Below are 12,656 nucleotides of genomic sequence, written 5' to 3'. Positions count from 1 at the left end.
GTGGTCTGGCCCTCCCAAACTTTCGTTATTATTATTGGGCTGCTAACCTGCGCTGCCTTGCATTCTGGTCCTTCTACTGCGACGGCGCTGACCGCCCTGACTGGGTGGCGATGGAGTTACATCCAACTGATGACCTGTCAATTCCTGCCCTACTCGGCTCCTCACTTCCACTTCCTTCACTTAAATCAATCAAAAACCCAGTGGTTAAACATTCTCTTAGAATTTGGGCCCAATTTAGGAAGTTTTTTGGTTTTCACAGCTTCTCTCTTCTTAGCCCCATTGCATCAAATCACTCTTTCAAACCATCCCTTGAGGACCCCACCTTCCAGGAATGGCACAGGAGGGGTATGATTCGTTTTAGAGATATGTTCATAGACGGCACCGTGGCATCTTTTGAGCAGTTAAGTAGTAAATTCAGCCTTCCAAAATCACATTTCTTTAGGTATCTTCAGGCTAGACATTTTGTTCTTTCCCAGACACCCAGCCCTGGCGCATCGATAGGCTTGACCACAGTTGACAAAGTTCTTGCCACAGACCCATTCAAAAAGGGGCTCATTTCGTCTTTCTATGGCATGTTGCTGGATCTTAAGAGTGCCCCTACAGATAAACTCAAAGCAGCATGGGAGCAGGACTTAGGGCTTCCCTTATCAGAGGATACCTGGGAGTCTATACTCAAACTGGTTAATACAACCTCCCTGTGCGCACGTCACTGCTTAATTCAGTTTAAAGTGGTACACAGGGCTCATATTTCCAAAGCAAAGTTATCCTCCATGTACCCAGATATTAGTCCATACTGTGTAAGATGTAAAGTAGCAGAAGCAGCTCTCATCCACATGTACTGGTCCTGCCCATGTCTAAACAAATACTGGATGGAAGTCTTTCATACTCTCTCTCTGGTGCTTAAAATCAGATTAGAACCAAACCCACTGACTGCCCTGTTTGGGGTCATGGAGGGAGGAAGGAAGTTAACCACTGCACAGGGGCACACTTTGTCTTTTGCCTCCCTTTTGGCTCGTCGGGCAATTCTGTTCAGGTGGAAGGATCCCTTCCCTCCTACTCGTGCACAATGGCTGGAAGACATCATGTCCTGCTTAAAACTGGAGAAAATTAGATACTCGCTTCAGAAATCAAATAAGTTCCAGAAAGTGTGGGGACCTTTTCTAGAAGCATTCCAGACCCTGTGAACTATACTTCATATTTCTTTTGTATTCCTAGTGCAGGCTTTTGATGTTAGAGTGACCTCATATTGTGATTAGTAATCTGGCAGTGACAGGGGAGGGATTAGTTTGGTCTGTAGTTTGTTTTTGTTACTATTTTATATTTTTTCATACTGTTTAAGTGTTTTTTATATTTTGTACACTGGTGTATGCTATGATTAACATGCCCATGCCTACTCAAAATATTTGTAATCGACATGCAGCATTTCACCTTTTTTACTTTGTGAAAATTCCAATAAAAAGATCTTGAATTAAAAATAATTACACCAAAAAACAGGGCGGAAAAGATTACCACAAAAAATAGAAAAGAATTATAGCGAAAAACAGAGTTTGTTTTTTTTTTTTTTCCAAGTGAATGCAATATGCTTCCGTAGTTTTAAACACACTAATATCTCACTGTTATTGTCTCATTAATATTTCAGTAGTTAATTTGATTATTGTCTCAATAGTATGTTATGTCTAAATGAGAAAAATGCGGGACCTAAAACTCATAATCATGGCTATAACATGGATAAATGTAATCACTGGCAGACATAACCAAAGCATCATGGTGTGATGTTCACTTACATGATTATAGTTTTAAAGCAGTGTGATTGTCATCTTTACCGCTGGTCCATATGGAATCCTTTAAAATGATAAAATGCTGAAATAAGACCATTAGATCTCAGTGTAATGTAACGTCACCTGATGAGCGTTGGTACGCAGCTAAGAATCAGTTGTAAAACATGACGTTTGTTGAGAATGAAAGTAAACGGGACGAGTTTTTCTTGTCGCTGCAGCTGTGCAGCTCCAGCGTTTTTGTGGATCTCTGCTTTGTTTAATATACGGCTACAATAAAGGTGATTGTGGGTCAGTTTTTTCAGGCAGGAACATCCACACTCCGATTGCATGTTTTTGTAGCTCTGTTTTAATCAATTATAATGATTATGAACCTGAGCCTTCATTTAGTTACCCACGATCTTTTTATTGATTTTTCCTTTCTGGAGAACTAATTATTATGTAATTAGAAAAGTTTAAAAGTAAGGATTTAGTTTATCTCCTGCTCTTTCTTAGAGGCCGAGCCCACTCTGAAATCATCTCAAATGTCTGTTGCATCAGTGCTCATGAGGATAATTTTACATTTAAATTTAAAATGTCTCCTGATATATTCAAACATATTGATCTTATATTTTGCTGGATGAAGCTGGGTACCTCAAATGATGGAAAAAGATGCATTTTAAAAGGAATTCCAGTGTGAATTATAATTAATGTCTCGCCTGAAACGAGCTGGGATAGGCTCCAGCAGACCCCCGTGACCCTGCAAAGGATAAAGCGGGTAGAGAAAATGGATGGATGGATTCTGATTAATGTTATTGAACGTGCTTTTCTGTGTATTACACCAGGTGGAGAAGACTTTGGGTATCGAGGCTGCTCGGTCCACCATCATCAATGAGATTCAGTACACCATGGTGAACCACGGAATGAGCATCGACCGACGTCACGTCATGCTTCTTGCAGATCTCATGTCCTATAAGGTCTGAAACTTGATGTGTATAATACAGGACTGTCTCAGAACATTTGAATATTGTGATTTTCTGTAATGCAATTACAAAAACAAAAATGTCATACATTCTGGATTCATTACAAATCAACTGAAATATTGCAAGCCTTTTATTATTTTAATATTGCTGATCATGGCTTACAGCTTAAGAAAACTCAAATATCCTATGTCAAAAAATTAGAATATTCTGGGAATCTTAATCTTAAACTGTAAACCCTAATCAGCAATATTAAAATAATAAAAGGCTTGCAATATTTCAGTTGATTTGTAATGAATCCAGAATGTATGACATTTTAGTTTTTTTAATTGCAGTACAGAAAATAAAGAACTTTATCACAATATTCTAATTTTCTGAGACAATCCTTTATGAATGTATCCCACTGTAGTAAGTTGTGCAGTAATAAATGCTTTCCTGCATCCATAAAGGGGGAGATCCTGGGAATCACCCGCTTTGGTTTAGCTAAAATGAAGGAGAGCGTCCTCATGCTGGCCTCGTTCGAGAAAACAGCCGACCACCTCTTCGACGCTGCTTACTTTGGACAGAAGGACTCCGTCTGCGGTAAACTTCGGTTCCATGTTGTATAATGAAAGAGGCCTTTACTCTTTACGACTCTGACCGTTGCTAAGGTTTCCCCTCTTCCCGTTTCAGGTGTGTCCGAGTGCATCATCATGGGCATCCCGATGAATATCGGAACAGGACTGTTTAAACTCCTCCACAAAGCCGACAAAAATCCCAACCCCGTCACCAGGCCTCTTCTCTTTGACAGCCCTGATTTCCATATACCTCTCATCACATAGCATCGAGGAAGGAAACACCACGTGTTTTTTTTTTGTTTTTTTTTAAGGGTTTTTGTTTGTCATAGCTGAAAATGACTTGTTAATGAGTGAGAGATGGAGAAATGGTTTCAGTTTGAGTTTCTTCTGTCATGCTTTGGTAAGGTGTTTTCTCTTCAGGTAATGTTCCCACAGTTTAATGGCACAGAACATCGAATCATTAGAAGTACAATTTGGTTTTAAACAACAGCACGGTAAACCTGCTTTACCGCATCGATTATAAATCTCCGCTGTTTTATCCCTGAGTTAAACATTGACAGATTTATAGATCAGTTTCACAGCTGAGAAGTTTTTTTTTTTTTTTTCACGTTTGTTTTCAGCGTGGCAAAAGACTGTTAAACTGAACGTTTTAGAGAATGTGAGAAGTGTATTCGTGAATGAATGTACATAATGTAATAAATAAATTACCAACCTGAAAGAAGGGCAAACGGTTGTTTTGGTTGTCCTGTGTACATCCTCTTCGATTAACGTGAATGAACATCAGATAGAAAATACATCATGAACATCCAAAAGAAAATCATATTGTTGCATCCCTCCTTACACAATCATCTCCCCGAGCTCCGTCCCTAATGGTATTTATCGCTAAATTGGGATTTTGCTTGCTCATAATCAGAGTTTTACACCAGCTGACACGTTATTGCTTTAAATCTTGTAAACTACACTCATCAGATTAAATTATTTTTCTTGATTTGTGGCAAAATACTTCCAGATTTGTTTCATATAAACTTGACAACCCATGATTTGATCCGACCAGTCAGTCAACCTACTGAGGTTTCAAGGCAAGGTTACCGCTCACGGCTACACTTTCATGAAACTCCCTCTTGTTTCAGATAAGTTCTCAAGCAGAAGTAGTTACACCATCCTGGATGTTCAAGGGAGAAATGAAGGTTTTGTGCTGTTCTTTGAAAAAAGCAGGAGGCAGTCACCGCCTGCTAGTTCCACCCATCTGTACAATGTGCAGTCCAGTCGTAAAGCGTTCATGATTCAGACTCAAATATAGGTCTGGTGACGGGACACAGAGATCCAGTATCACTTGGTTCGTGGGAGGAAGAAGGGGACACAGTAGGCAAATGTCTGGGAAATTCATGCAGCTTAGTTTCCAACAGAAACATTACTGTATCAAAACAACAGAAAGAACTGCTCGCCAGTGCCCACTTACACAAAACTATACTTTCAAAATGTTTTGCATTTTTCTCTTATTCAGAATAAGTGTAATAAGGCATCAGGACGTAATGTCAATCCTGTTTTCTATCATAACATTCGCCAAAAATGAGTAAACTTAACAGAAAACAGATTTCTGAATTTTTTTTTGTTTATATATTTTTTTATCTATTGCCCCCCAGACTTATGAGATTCTCTGATCATTTCAATCAACCTTTATTTGAATTCGGAGAAATCATTGAGAGCAAACCCTTATTTACAATGATGCCGAATGTACAACAACCATATAAAAAGAATAATACAATAAAAATTACAATCATGAGCAAAATGGTCAGCAATCAAGGATTTGAATTGACCAAGCTGCACAAACGTTTCCAACTTCAATGCATGTTGCAAAATGTTCCAACTGTGAGCTGCGCAGTAGCTAAATGCAGTTTTTCCAAATTCAGTCCGTGGACATGACACTTCCAGCATGAGAAAATCAGAGGAGCGGGTTGAGTATCTACCATTATGCCACCTCAGTAAGGAGCTACGATAATGAGGAAGCCTTCCAATTAGGGCTTTATAAACAAAGAGAAACCAATGCCTATCACGTCTGACAGAAAGGGGAGTCCACCCACGTTTTTCATATAAGATGCAGTGATGAGTAGAATAACTGTCACCAGTAATGAATCTTAGAGCTGAGTGATAAACAGCATCAAGTGATTTTAGGGTGGAAGCAGATGCGTGTTGATCAATAACATCACCATAATCCAGAACTGACAGGAAGATCTGCCTCAATAACCCGCTTTCTGCAGGACATTTTCTCTGTATTTATAAAAATACCCAATTTTCTGACGCAGCTTCTTAACAAGTATGGTGATATGATGGTTGAAAGTGAGTTTTTGATCCAGCCAAATACCAAGATATTTATATTCTGGAACCCTTTCAATATTTTGACCCTCCCGGGTCCTGATGCCCAGCGGCATGTCGATATATATAATTTCTGGAAAAAAGACATAAATTTAGTCTTGTTTGGATTCAGTAATAATTTTAACTTAAAGTGTATCTTGTAGGCTGACAAAAGCTATTTGAAGGTGTTTCAATAGTTGACTGAGCAGTATCAGCAGAACAGTAATTGTATCATCTGCATAGAGATGAGCGCTACTGCTCGTCAAAGCCGATGTAATATTGTTTGTAAAGATTGAAAACAGGATAGGACCCAGGATAGACCCTTGAGGAACCCCTTTTGACAGTGGCAGGAACATTGAACGCTCATTTCCCAAGATCACGCATTGTTGTCTATGAGACAAATAATCACAAAACCAATTACAAGAGTTAAAATCAAAACCAATGTACATAATTTCTGAAGGAGCAGAGCATGGTCAACAGTGTCGAACGCTTTTGTAAGATCAATAAAAAGTGCAGCACAGTACTTCCTCTTATCAATATCAGAAATATCATTTAAAACCATGGTAGTAGCAGTGATGGTACTATGTTGGGCTCTAAAGCCAGAGCGATTTGGACTCAACACAGAATTTTCTGAGAGGAACAATTTGAGCAGCTCATTTACAAGAGATTCCAGTATCTCAGTGTTAGGTTCCTAAATCAACATACATAAATTAATAACTTAGGAAAGACACAGAGACTGTTAGAAATGATTTTCAAGGCCTTCTGCAGAAGGGAAGCACCGTCGAAGCTTGCGGAGCAACATGGCTCTCTGGCTCTCGACGAAATGCTTGCTGGGTCCTTCTTAGCAGGAGGTATTTATTTGAGAAACCGACAGGCGTTGGCTATGTTAAGACAACCAATGGTAGACAGTGGATGGACAATGGGAGGCAACAAACAGATAAACAGGACATTTCAGTTGAATAACAACTAATCTATGTTTTGCAGAACGAACAGACATCCTTTCTGTTGAGGGTGTTCCAACAGAATATACAACTGAAATGAGACAGTTGTGGACCAGCCCAAACCCCTGAGCAGTTTAGGGAGTGGCTGTTGTAACTGTTAACATGTGATAAGCAATTGTAAAATGGTCAGCTTTCAAGCTGACCTTAATAAGCCTTGTGAACAAACACAGTCAGCTCTCCAAACTGACCCGATTCTGTTTTTCATAAGAACAAAACTTAATCCAAAAAGGTTGATTAACCTCACATTTCCCTCCTCTTGTTCATATGAAACTTCACAGAATGATACAGGTAATGAAAACACAGAACAGTACAAAGACAGTAATAGTCGGAATCGGAATCGTAATCTCAGTCATTATGTCAGCATGACTCAGTAATGAAAAAGTTCATTCCATCTCTCTCGGACTCCTCTCCAGTTTGTTGTCGCAAGTCAGTTTGGCTAGTCTTCTTCTTCAGGCCGGGCTGGTGAGATAGGCATCAGGTGATTTCTTCAGCGGGCAAGGGTTTTGATACCGCCCGACTTCTCTGCACTACTCAAGCCTGGAACGTTTCTCCGCTAGCTTTCACTGCAACTGGTGAACGCAGTAGATCATTCAGCAGCCTTTACTGCTGCCGGTGCTGTCGGTGTCCTGATCTTGGACAGCAAAAGGGCCCGTCCTGACGGAGTGATGACGTTTCACCACTCGACTCAGGATCTGGTCACCCATTTCAGCAGTTCCTGCTTAGGAGAGAGGGAGAGGAAGAAAACAGCAGCGTACAAGAAGACGATTCTCATGTACAGTTCGACTAATGGCCGGCATTCAGGCCATGGTTTTCCTGAGCCTTAACTTAACAGGCCATTAGTTCACTCCAAGAATGAAATCCATATGAACAACTTCAAATGGATAGGTCCTTTCGCGACACCGACCTCTTTTAGGCCTCATATTGCCTTGCATGTTGTATCTGCAACATGTCGGAAAGCTCCTACAAAAATTTTTTTAAAGGGTATTTAGTATTTAATCCTCATGATGTACCATATGTACCCTTCCATACTCCCTCCTGTTTGAGCCATAGAAACTCCCTATGGCTCAACTTAGCCACCAGGGGGAACAGATTCCTTGGAAGCACCAGTCTGGTTCGCTCCAGACAAAGACCTTCTAAAGTTACAGCGGCTAGTTGCAGTAGCACCTTCATTTAGCCAAATGCTTTTCTCTCTTTGCAAGAGCATTGTTTCTAATGTCAACAAGGGATAGAGGGGGGTCAGGACTGCCTGAGTCCTGACTCCTCCCCAGATAAGTGGCCCTCCCACTTTTTGACCTCTGCATCCTAGCAGGTAGGCAGGTCTGACTTAATGATTCTCTAGGGTCGGATATCTATGTCCCTCAGAGATCCCCCCTCCCATCACCAGATTAGAAGGGGCAAAAACCCTGTTAAATTCTGTCTTCTACCTGAGTCAAGGACCACAGAACTCTTCTTTCAAAACTTTCTTACTTCAACCCAAGTAGGTTATGGTCTTATTAAAGTAACTCCACACAAAAACTGTCAGTGCAGCAATTCTCCTGCAACGTAAACAGTAGTCTTCAGTGAACTTATATATATATATATAAACAATAATTCATTGTCACAAAACGTCGGACTGAAAGGAGCATTCTATCAAATAATGCCTTCTCAACTGTTGTTGAGCTATATTTTCCCCAAATCAAAAAAGAAATGCCAGAAAATTGTCAGAAAAATTGTCTCCAGATTAATCATAAATTAAACACACACTTCAGATCATCCTTATGTGGGTTTGTGTATCAGTGCAAATGTGTAAATTATTTCTCCTCAAACTATATTATTCCATTTTCTATGTTTTTTCCAAGAGGAGAGCTCCTCACTTCTCTTCACCACTGAAAACCCCCCTTTTCCAGAAACACAAAAAAGTTCTCCCTGCAGACACAGAGCCTTGCAGCCGCTCGTAAAATGCTGCACACACTGCTGGAGCACGCTTTCACACACACACAGAGAGTCACACACTGCTGCAGCCCACAGCAGCCTTCTGTCCTCCCAGTCTCTCATCAATACCACCTCTCTCACCCATTTTTACTTCTTGTTTTTTCTTTTAGTCTTAAATTAGTTTATTTACTTCTTTCTAAGTTCCCTATATTATTTCGCAAGATTTTGTCTCAATCTTTCTTTACCTAAAGTTTTTAGGGACGTCTCCCATACCAGCTAAGCATCTTTTAGAGATTATTTTAGGCATAAGTTTCAGCTTAACCACGCCTCTGCTATTTTTAGCCAGTTATTTTTCTTTCTTAAGTTTCTCTCAGAACACAGTTTCCTTTTTTAACAGTTTGGTTTTAGCCTGATCTTTTAGTGAGCAATTTAAATTTTTCCCTCTCAATTTTGGAAACCCCAAACATTGAACAGACAGTTTCCTGTCATAAACATCAGACAAGACAAACAATAGACAAGACGAACATTAAACAAAAACCATTAAAAATCATTCCTAAGAAACCTCTTCTCGTTATTCTGTACTTTAAAATCCCCGATCTTAAAGCCGTTCCTTAGACCGAGTGAGTGTTGGCTTTTGCACTAGCCCCAGGCAATAGTGTCTTTTTAAAAGTTCCCTGAACTCAAAAATGGGTCCCAGACCTCGACCAACACTTTTTTCACTAACCCGCGGTCAGTATACACAGAATTTCACTTGTATTTTACACAAAAATACTTCAACACCCTAAGTATTTCACTCGTATTTTACACAAAAATACGTCAATACCCTAAGTATTTAAGTAAGAAGAGGTTTCCCATCAGTCTCTTAGTGCCTTCCCCTGGTTCGGAATCTCGTCACCTGGACCGGAACAGCGCAAGACCAAATCTGGCCCGTTCCCGAAGTCGGAACGGCTGCATACAGCTTTCAGGTGGCCTCCTTTTGATCGTACGCCATTCCAATCGTCTAGAGCTTGAGATCCCGGATTTCGGCACCAAATGTTAGGTTCCTAAATCAACATACATAAATTAATAACTTAGGAAAGACACAGAGACTGTTAGAAATGATTTTCAAGGCCTTCTGCAGAAGGGAAGCACCGTCGAAGTTTGCGGAGCAACATGGCTCTCTGGCTCTCGACGAAATGCTTGCTGGGTCCTTCTTAGCAGGAGGTATTTATTTGAGAAACCGACAGGCGTTGGCTATGTTAAGACAACCAATGGTAGACAGTGGATGGACAATGGGAGGCAACAAACAGATAAACAGGACATTTCAGTTGAATAACAACTAATCTATGTTTTGCAGAATGAACAGACATCCTTTCTGTTGAGGGTGTTCCAACAGAATATACAACTGAAATGAGACAGTTGTGGACCAGCCCAAACCCCTGAGCAGTTTAGGGAGTGGCTGTTGTAACTGGTAACATGTGATAAGCAATTAGGTTGTTTAGTCGTGACGTCACACCCTTTCAAAATAAGGCTTCCGGGTCCTGCTCATTGTCATTCAAACATGCCACAGTGCTGTGTTCCCCGTTGTAACAACAGATATGAGTCTTAAGACATTGATACCACTGTCATTCTTCCGCTTTCCTTGCGACGAGAAAGAGAAGAGGAAATGGCTGCAGTGGATAAGAAACTCTGAACCTAATCCTGAACTTCAACAAATGTAGTAAATTTAAACATTGTCATTGAAATGCTGTTAAAACACGTTCAGATTATGCACCATATTAGTTATTATTTTAAACTAACGTAGGTCTACATTCTGCAGCTGCACCACGATCCTGCTCACTCAGAAATATTAACATATTGTAATGAGTGACAGACCAGGAGGAGACGGCTCGTAGTTTCTTGCCAGTTTATTACCGAGCAGGAAAACAATCAACAAGGTTCTCTGACCATCCCAACGGCACACTCACTCTCTAACGTCTAACGTCTCCGGTAGAACTTAAAACAACCCCTTAACAAGAACAACAGAAGAAGATAACCCGGAGTTCTGAACCCCCCCACCCCCTCTACCCACCACCGGCACGCACCATTCATGACATCCCGTGCATTCCGGTGACAGGCAGAGAGGGTCGCTACAATATAATCTACAATATTATAATAATTATGTTCCATCAGCGCGATCAATGACGTGATGAGTGATAGAGATCATTATTCATTGATCCTACGTGTCTAAAGCTTCATACCGATTATTTGAATTTAAACTGAAATAACACATCATGTGTAATAAACATTTCAGTGCAGGAGCTGCTCTAACAAACTGACAGCCGTCTTGTGTTCACAGAGTCACAGAGTTAAAAGAAGGGCATGCAGAGGTTTGATTCTGAGCGGAGTGAATTCACGCTGTGTAATATTTGAACCGCTGTTCAGAGAAATGACTGCTGCGCGTAAAAGCGGTAACTTTAGATAGTACCGAGTAACAAACTAATATCCAGCCAGGATTTAGATTGTGACAGACAGTAAACCTCCGCTAATGAATGAGCTTCGTTACGAGCTTTGATACAGACTGAGTGAATGAGGAAATGAAACAGCGTGTCTGACTCTGTAAGAGGGAGGAGACAGAGAAACGCAGGATTTGTTGAAGAAAACCTGCTATAACGTTACTGACATAAGTTTTTCATCTTCGTTTACATCAAAAGTTTTTCACTCTCTCTGGTACCTCAGTGAAGAAAGAAGTGATTGTAAACAAGTTCACCGGGTCCGTCATTGTTGTTCGTTTTGTTTATCTGTCAGAGCGTCAGGACCCGGAAGCCTTATTTTGAAAGGGTGTGACGTCAGACTAAACAACCTAATTGTAAAATGGTCAGCTTTCAAGCTGACCTTAATAAGCCTTGTGAACAAACACAGTCAGCTCTCCAAACTGACCCGATTCTGTTTTTCATAAGAACAAAACTTAATCCAAAAAGGTTGATTAACCTCACACTCAGGCAAGGTCATTTGGAAATCGGTCGATAGTTATTTAAATCATTTTTATCCCCACCTTTATGCAGTGGTATTACATGGGCAGATTTCCAGACTAGAGGGACAATTCCACTTGAGATAGAAAGGTTAAAAAGATAAGTTAGCGTTTCTGAAATAAAAGGGGCACCGAGCTTTAAAAAGTAAGGATTTAGCTTGTCCTCCCCAGTTGCTGACCTACAATCGATGGCCTGTAGTGCCTTCCTAACAGTGGAGGGAGTAAAGGCCTGAAGAGTGAACTGAGGAGAGGCAGAAGAAGTAGAAAAGGGAGTAGATGCATGAGCCGAGGACTTGGAACAGGAGGCTGCTCCTGGATATTGGACATCAAACATATTTCCAGCAGAAGCAAATTGGGTGTTGAAAGCCTGACAAATATCTGGGGTCCATTTCACAAAGCAGGTTCAACAAACTCTGAGTCTAATCCTGAACTCTTAGTCGGAAACTCTGAGTTTTCGGTTCCAGAACAGCGGATTTGAGTTAATTTAATCAGAGACGTTCTATAAACCGAGACAGCCCACTACGGTTGTGTTTCCTGTATCTGTGTCACGTGACTACCACGCCCCCTTAGGAGACCGGAAGTAGGTCCTGAGTCTATTGAGTCCTATGGGAAAAGTGAACGTGAGCACAGATTATTACCAATTCCTTCTCCCCATAGTAACCTAAGTAAATATGGGACCCATTTTTCAAAAGCCACCAACCTTCTGAACATTCTGACACCAAAATGGACATTTTCAGACCGACAGATTAGGAGAAAATTAACTTTGTTTGAGACCTGTCTCTGTCTGAGCAACACACTCTCGCGAGATTTGGCTCTCATCGTTTTCCCAACGGATAAAATGAAGTTTAAAACTAAAATAAAACTTGTTTCTTTGCTTAATAATACTGTTATTTTTATTATTTAAGTCTTTTTGGAAGAAAGTTGTACTGTATCTAGTGTTGTATGTTCCAAAACGATGTGGGGAGAGGGGCGACCACGCCCACTTAGGAGACAGGAAGTGTATACCATTTCAAACCATTGCCAGTAACGGCAATGCGCTATCTTGTGTATAGAGGATCTTTGATTTAATCAACTCTAAGTAGTTTCTAAGTAGTGGAGCCCTGATACAACGA

The 12,656-nt window shown here is 40.5% G+C and overlaps 1 protein-coding gene across 2 annotated transcripts in view; it reads left to right on the top strand.

The window, feature by feature from the left end:
• The window catches only part of polr3a (polymerase (RNA) III (DNA directed) polypeptide A), a 34,760-nt gene extending 30,736 nt beyond the window's left edge, over nucleotides 1–4,024 (top strand). For both annotated transcript variants that reach the window (XM_061708538.1, XM_061708537.1), the window contains 3 exons: nucleotides 2,600–2,731; nucleotides 3,184–3,316; nucleotides 3,407–4,024. In XM_061708538.1, coding sequence (XP_061564522.1) covers nucleotides 2,600–2,731; nucleotides 3,184–3,316; nucleotides 3,407–3,555 — 414 coding nt within the window. In that variant the 3' untranslated portion in view covers nucleotides 3,556–4,024. The remainder of the gene's footprint in view (nucleotides 1–2,599; nucleotides 2,732–3,183; nucleotides 3,317–3,406) is intronic.
• The last annotated feature ends 8,632 nt before the right edge of the window (nucleotides 4,025–12,656 follow it).

This window comes from Cololabis saira, chromosome 19 (genome assembly GCF_033807715.1).
Source record: "Cololabis saira isolate AMF1-May2022 chromosome 19, fColSai1.1, whole genome shotgun sequence".
Taxonomy (NCBI): domain Eukaryota; kingdom Metazoa; phylum Chordata; class Actinopteri; order Beloniformes; family Belonidae; genus Cololabis; species Cololabis saira.
This window is presented reverse-complemented; position numbering and strand designations above follow the sequence as displayed.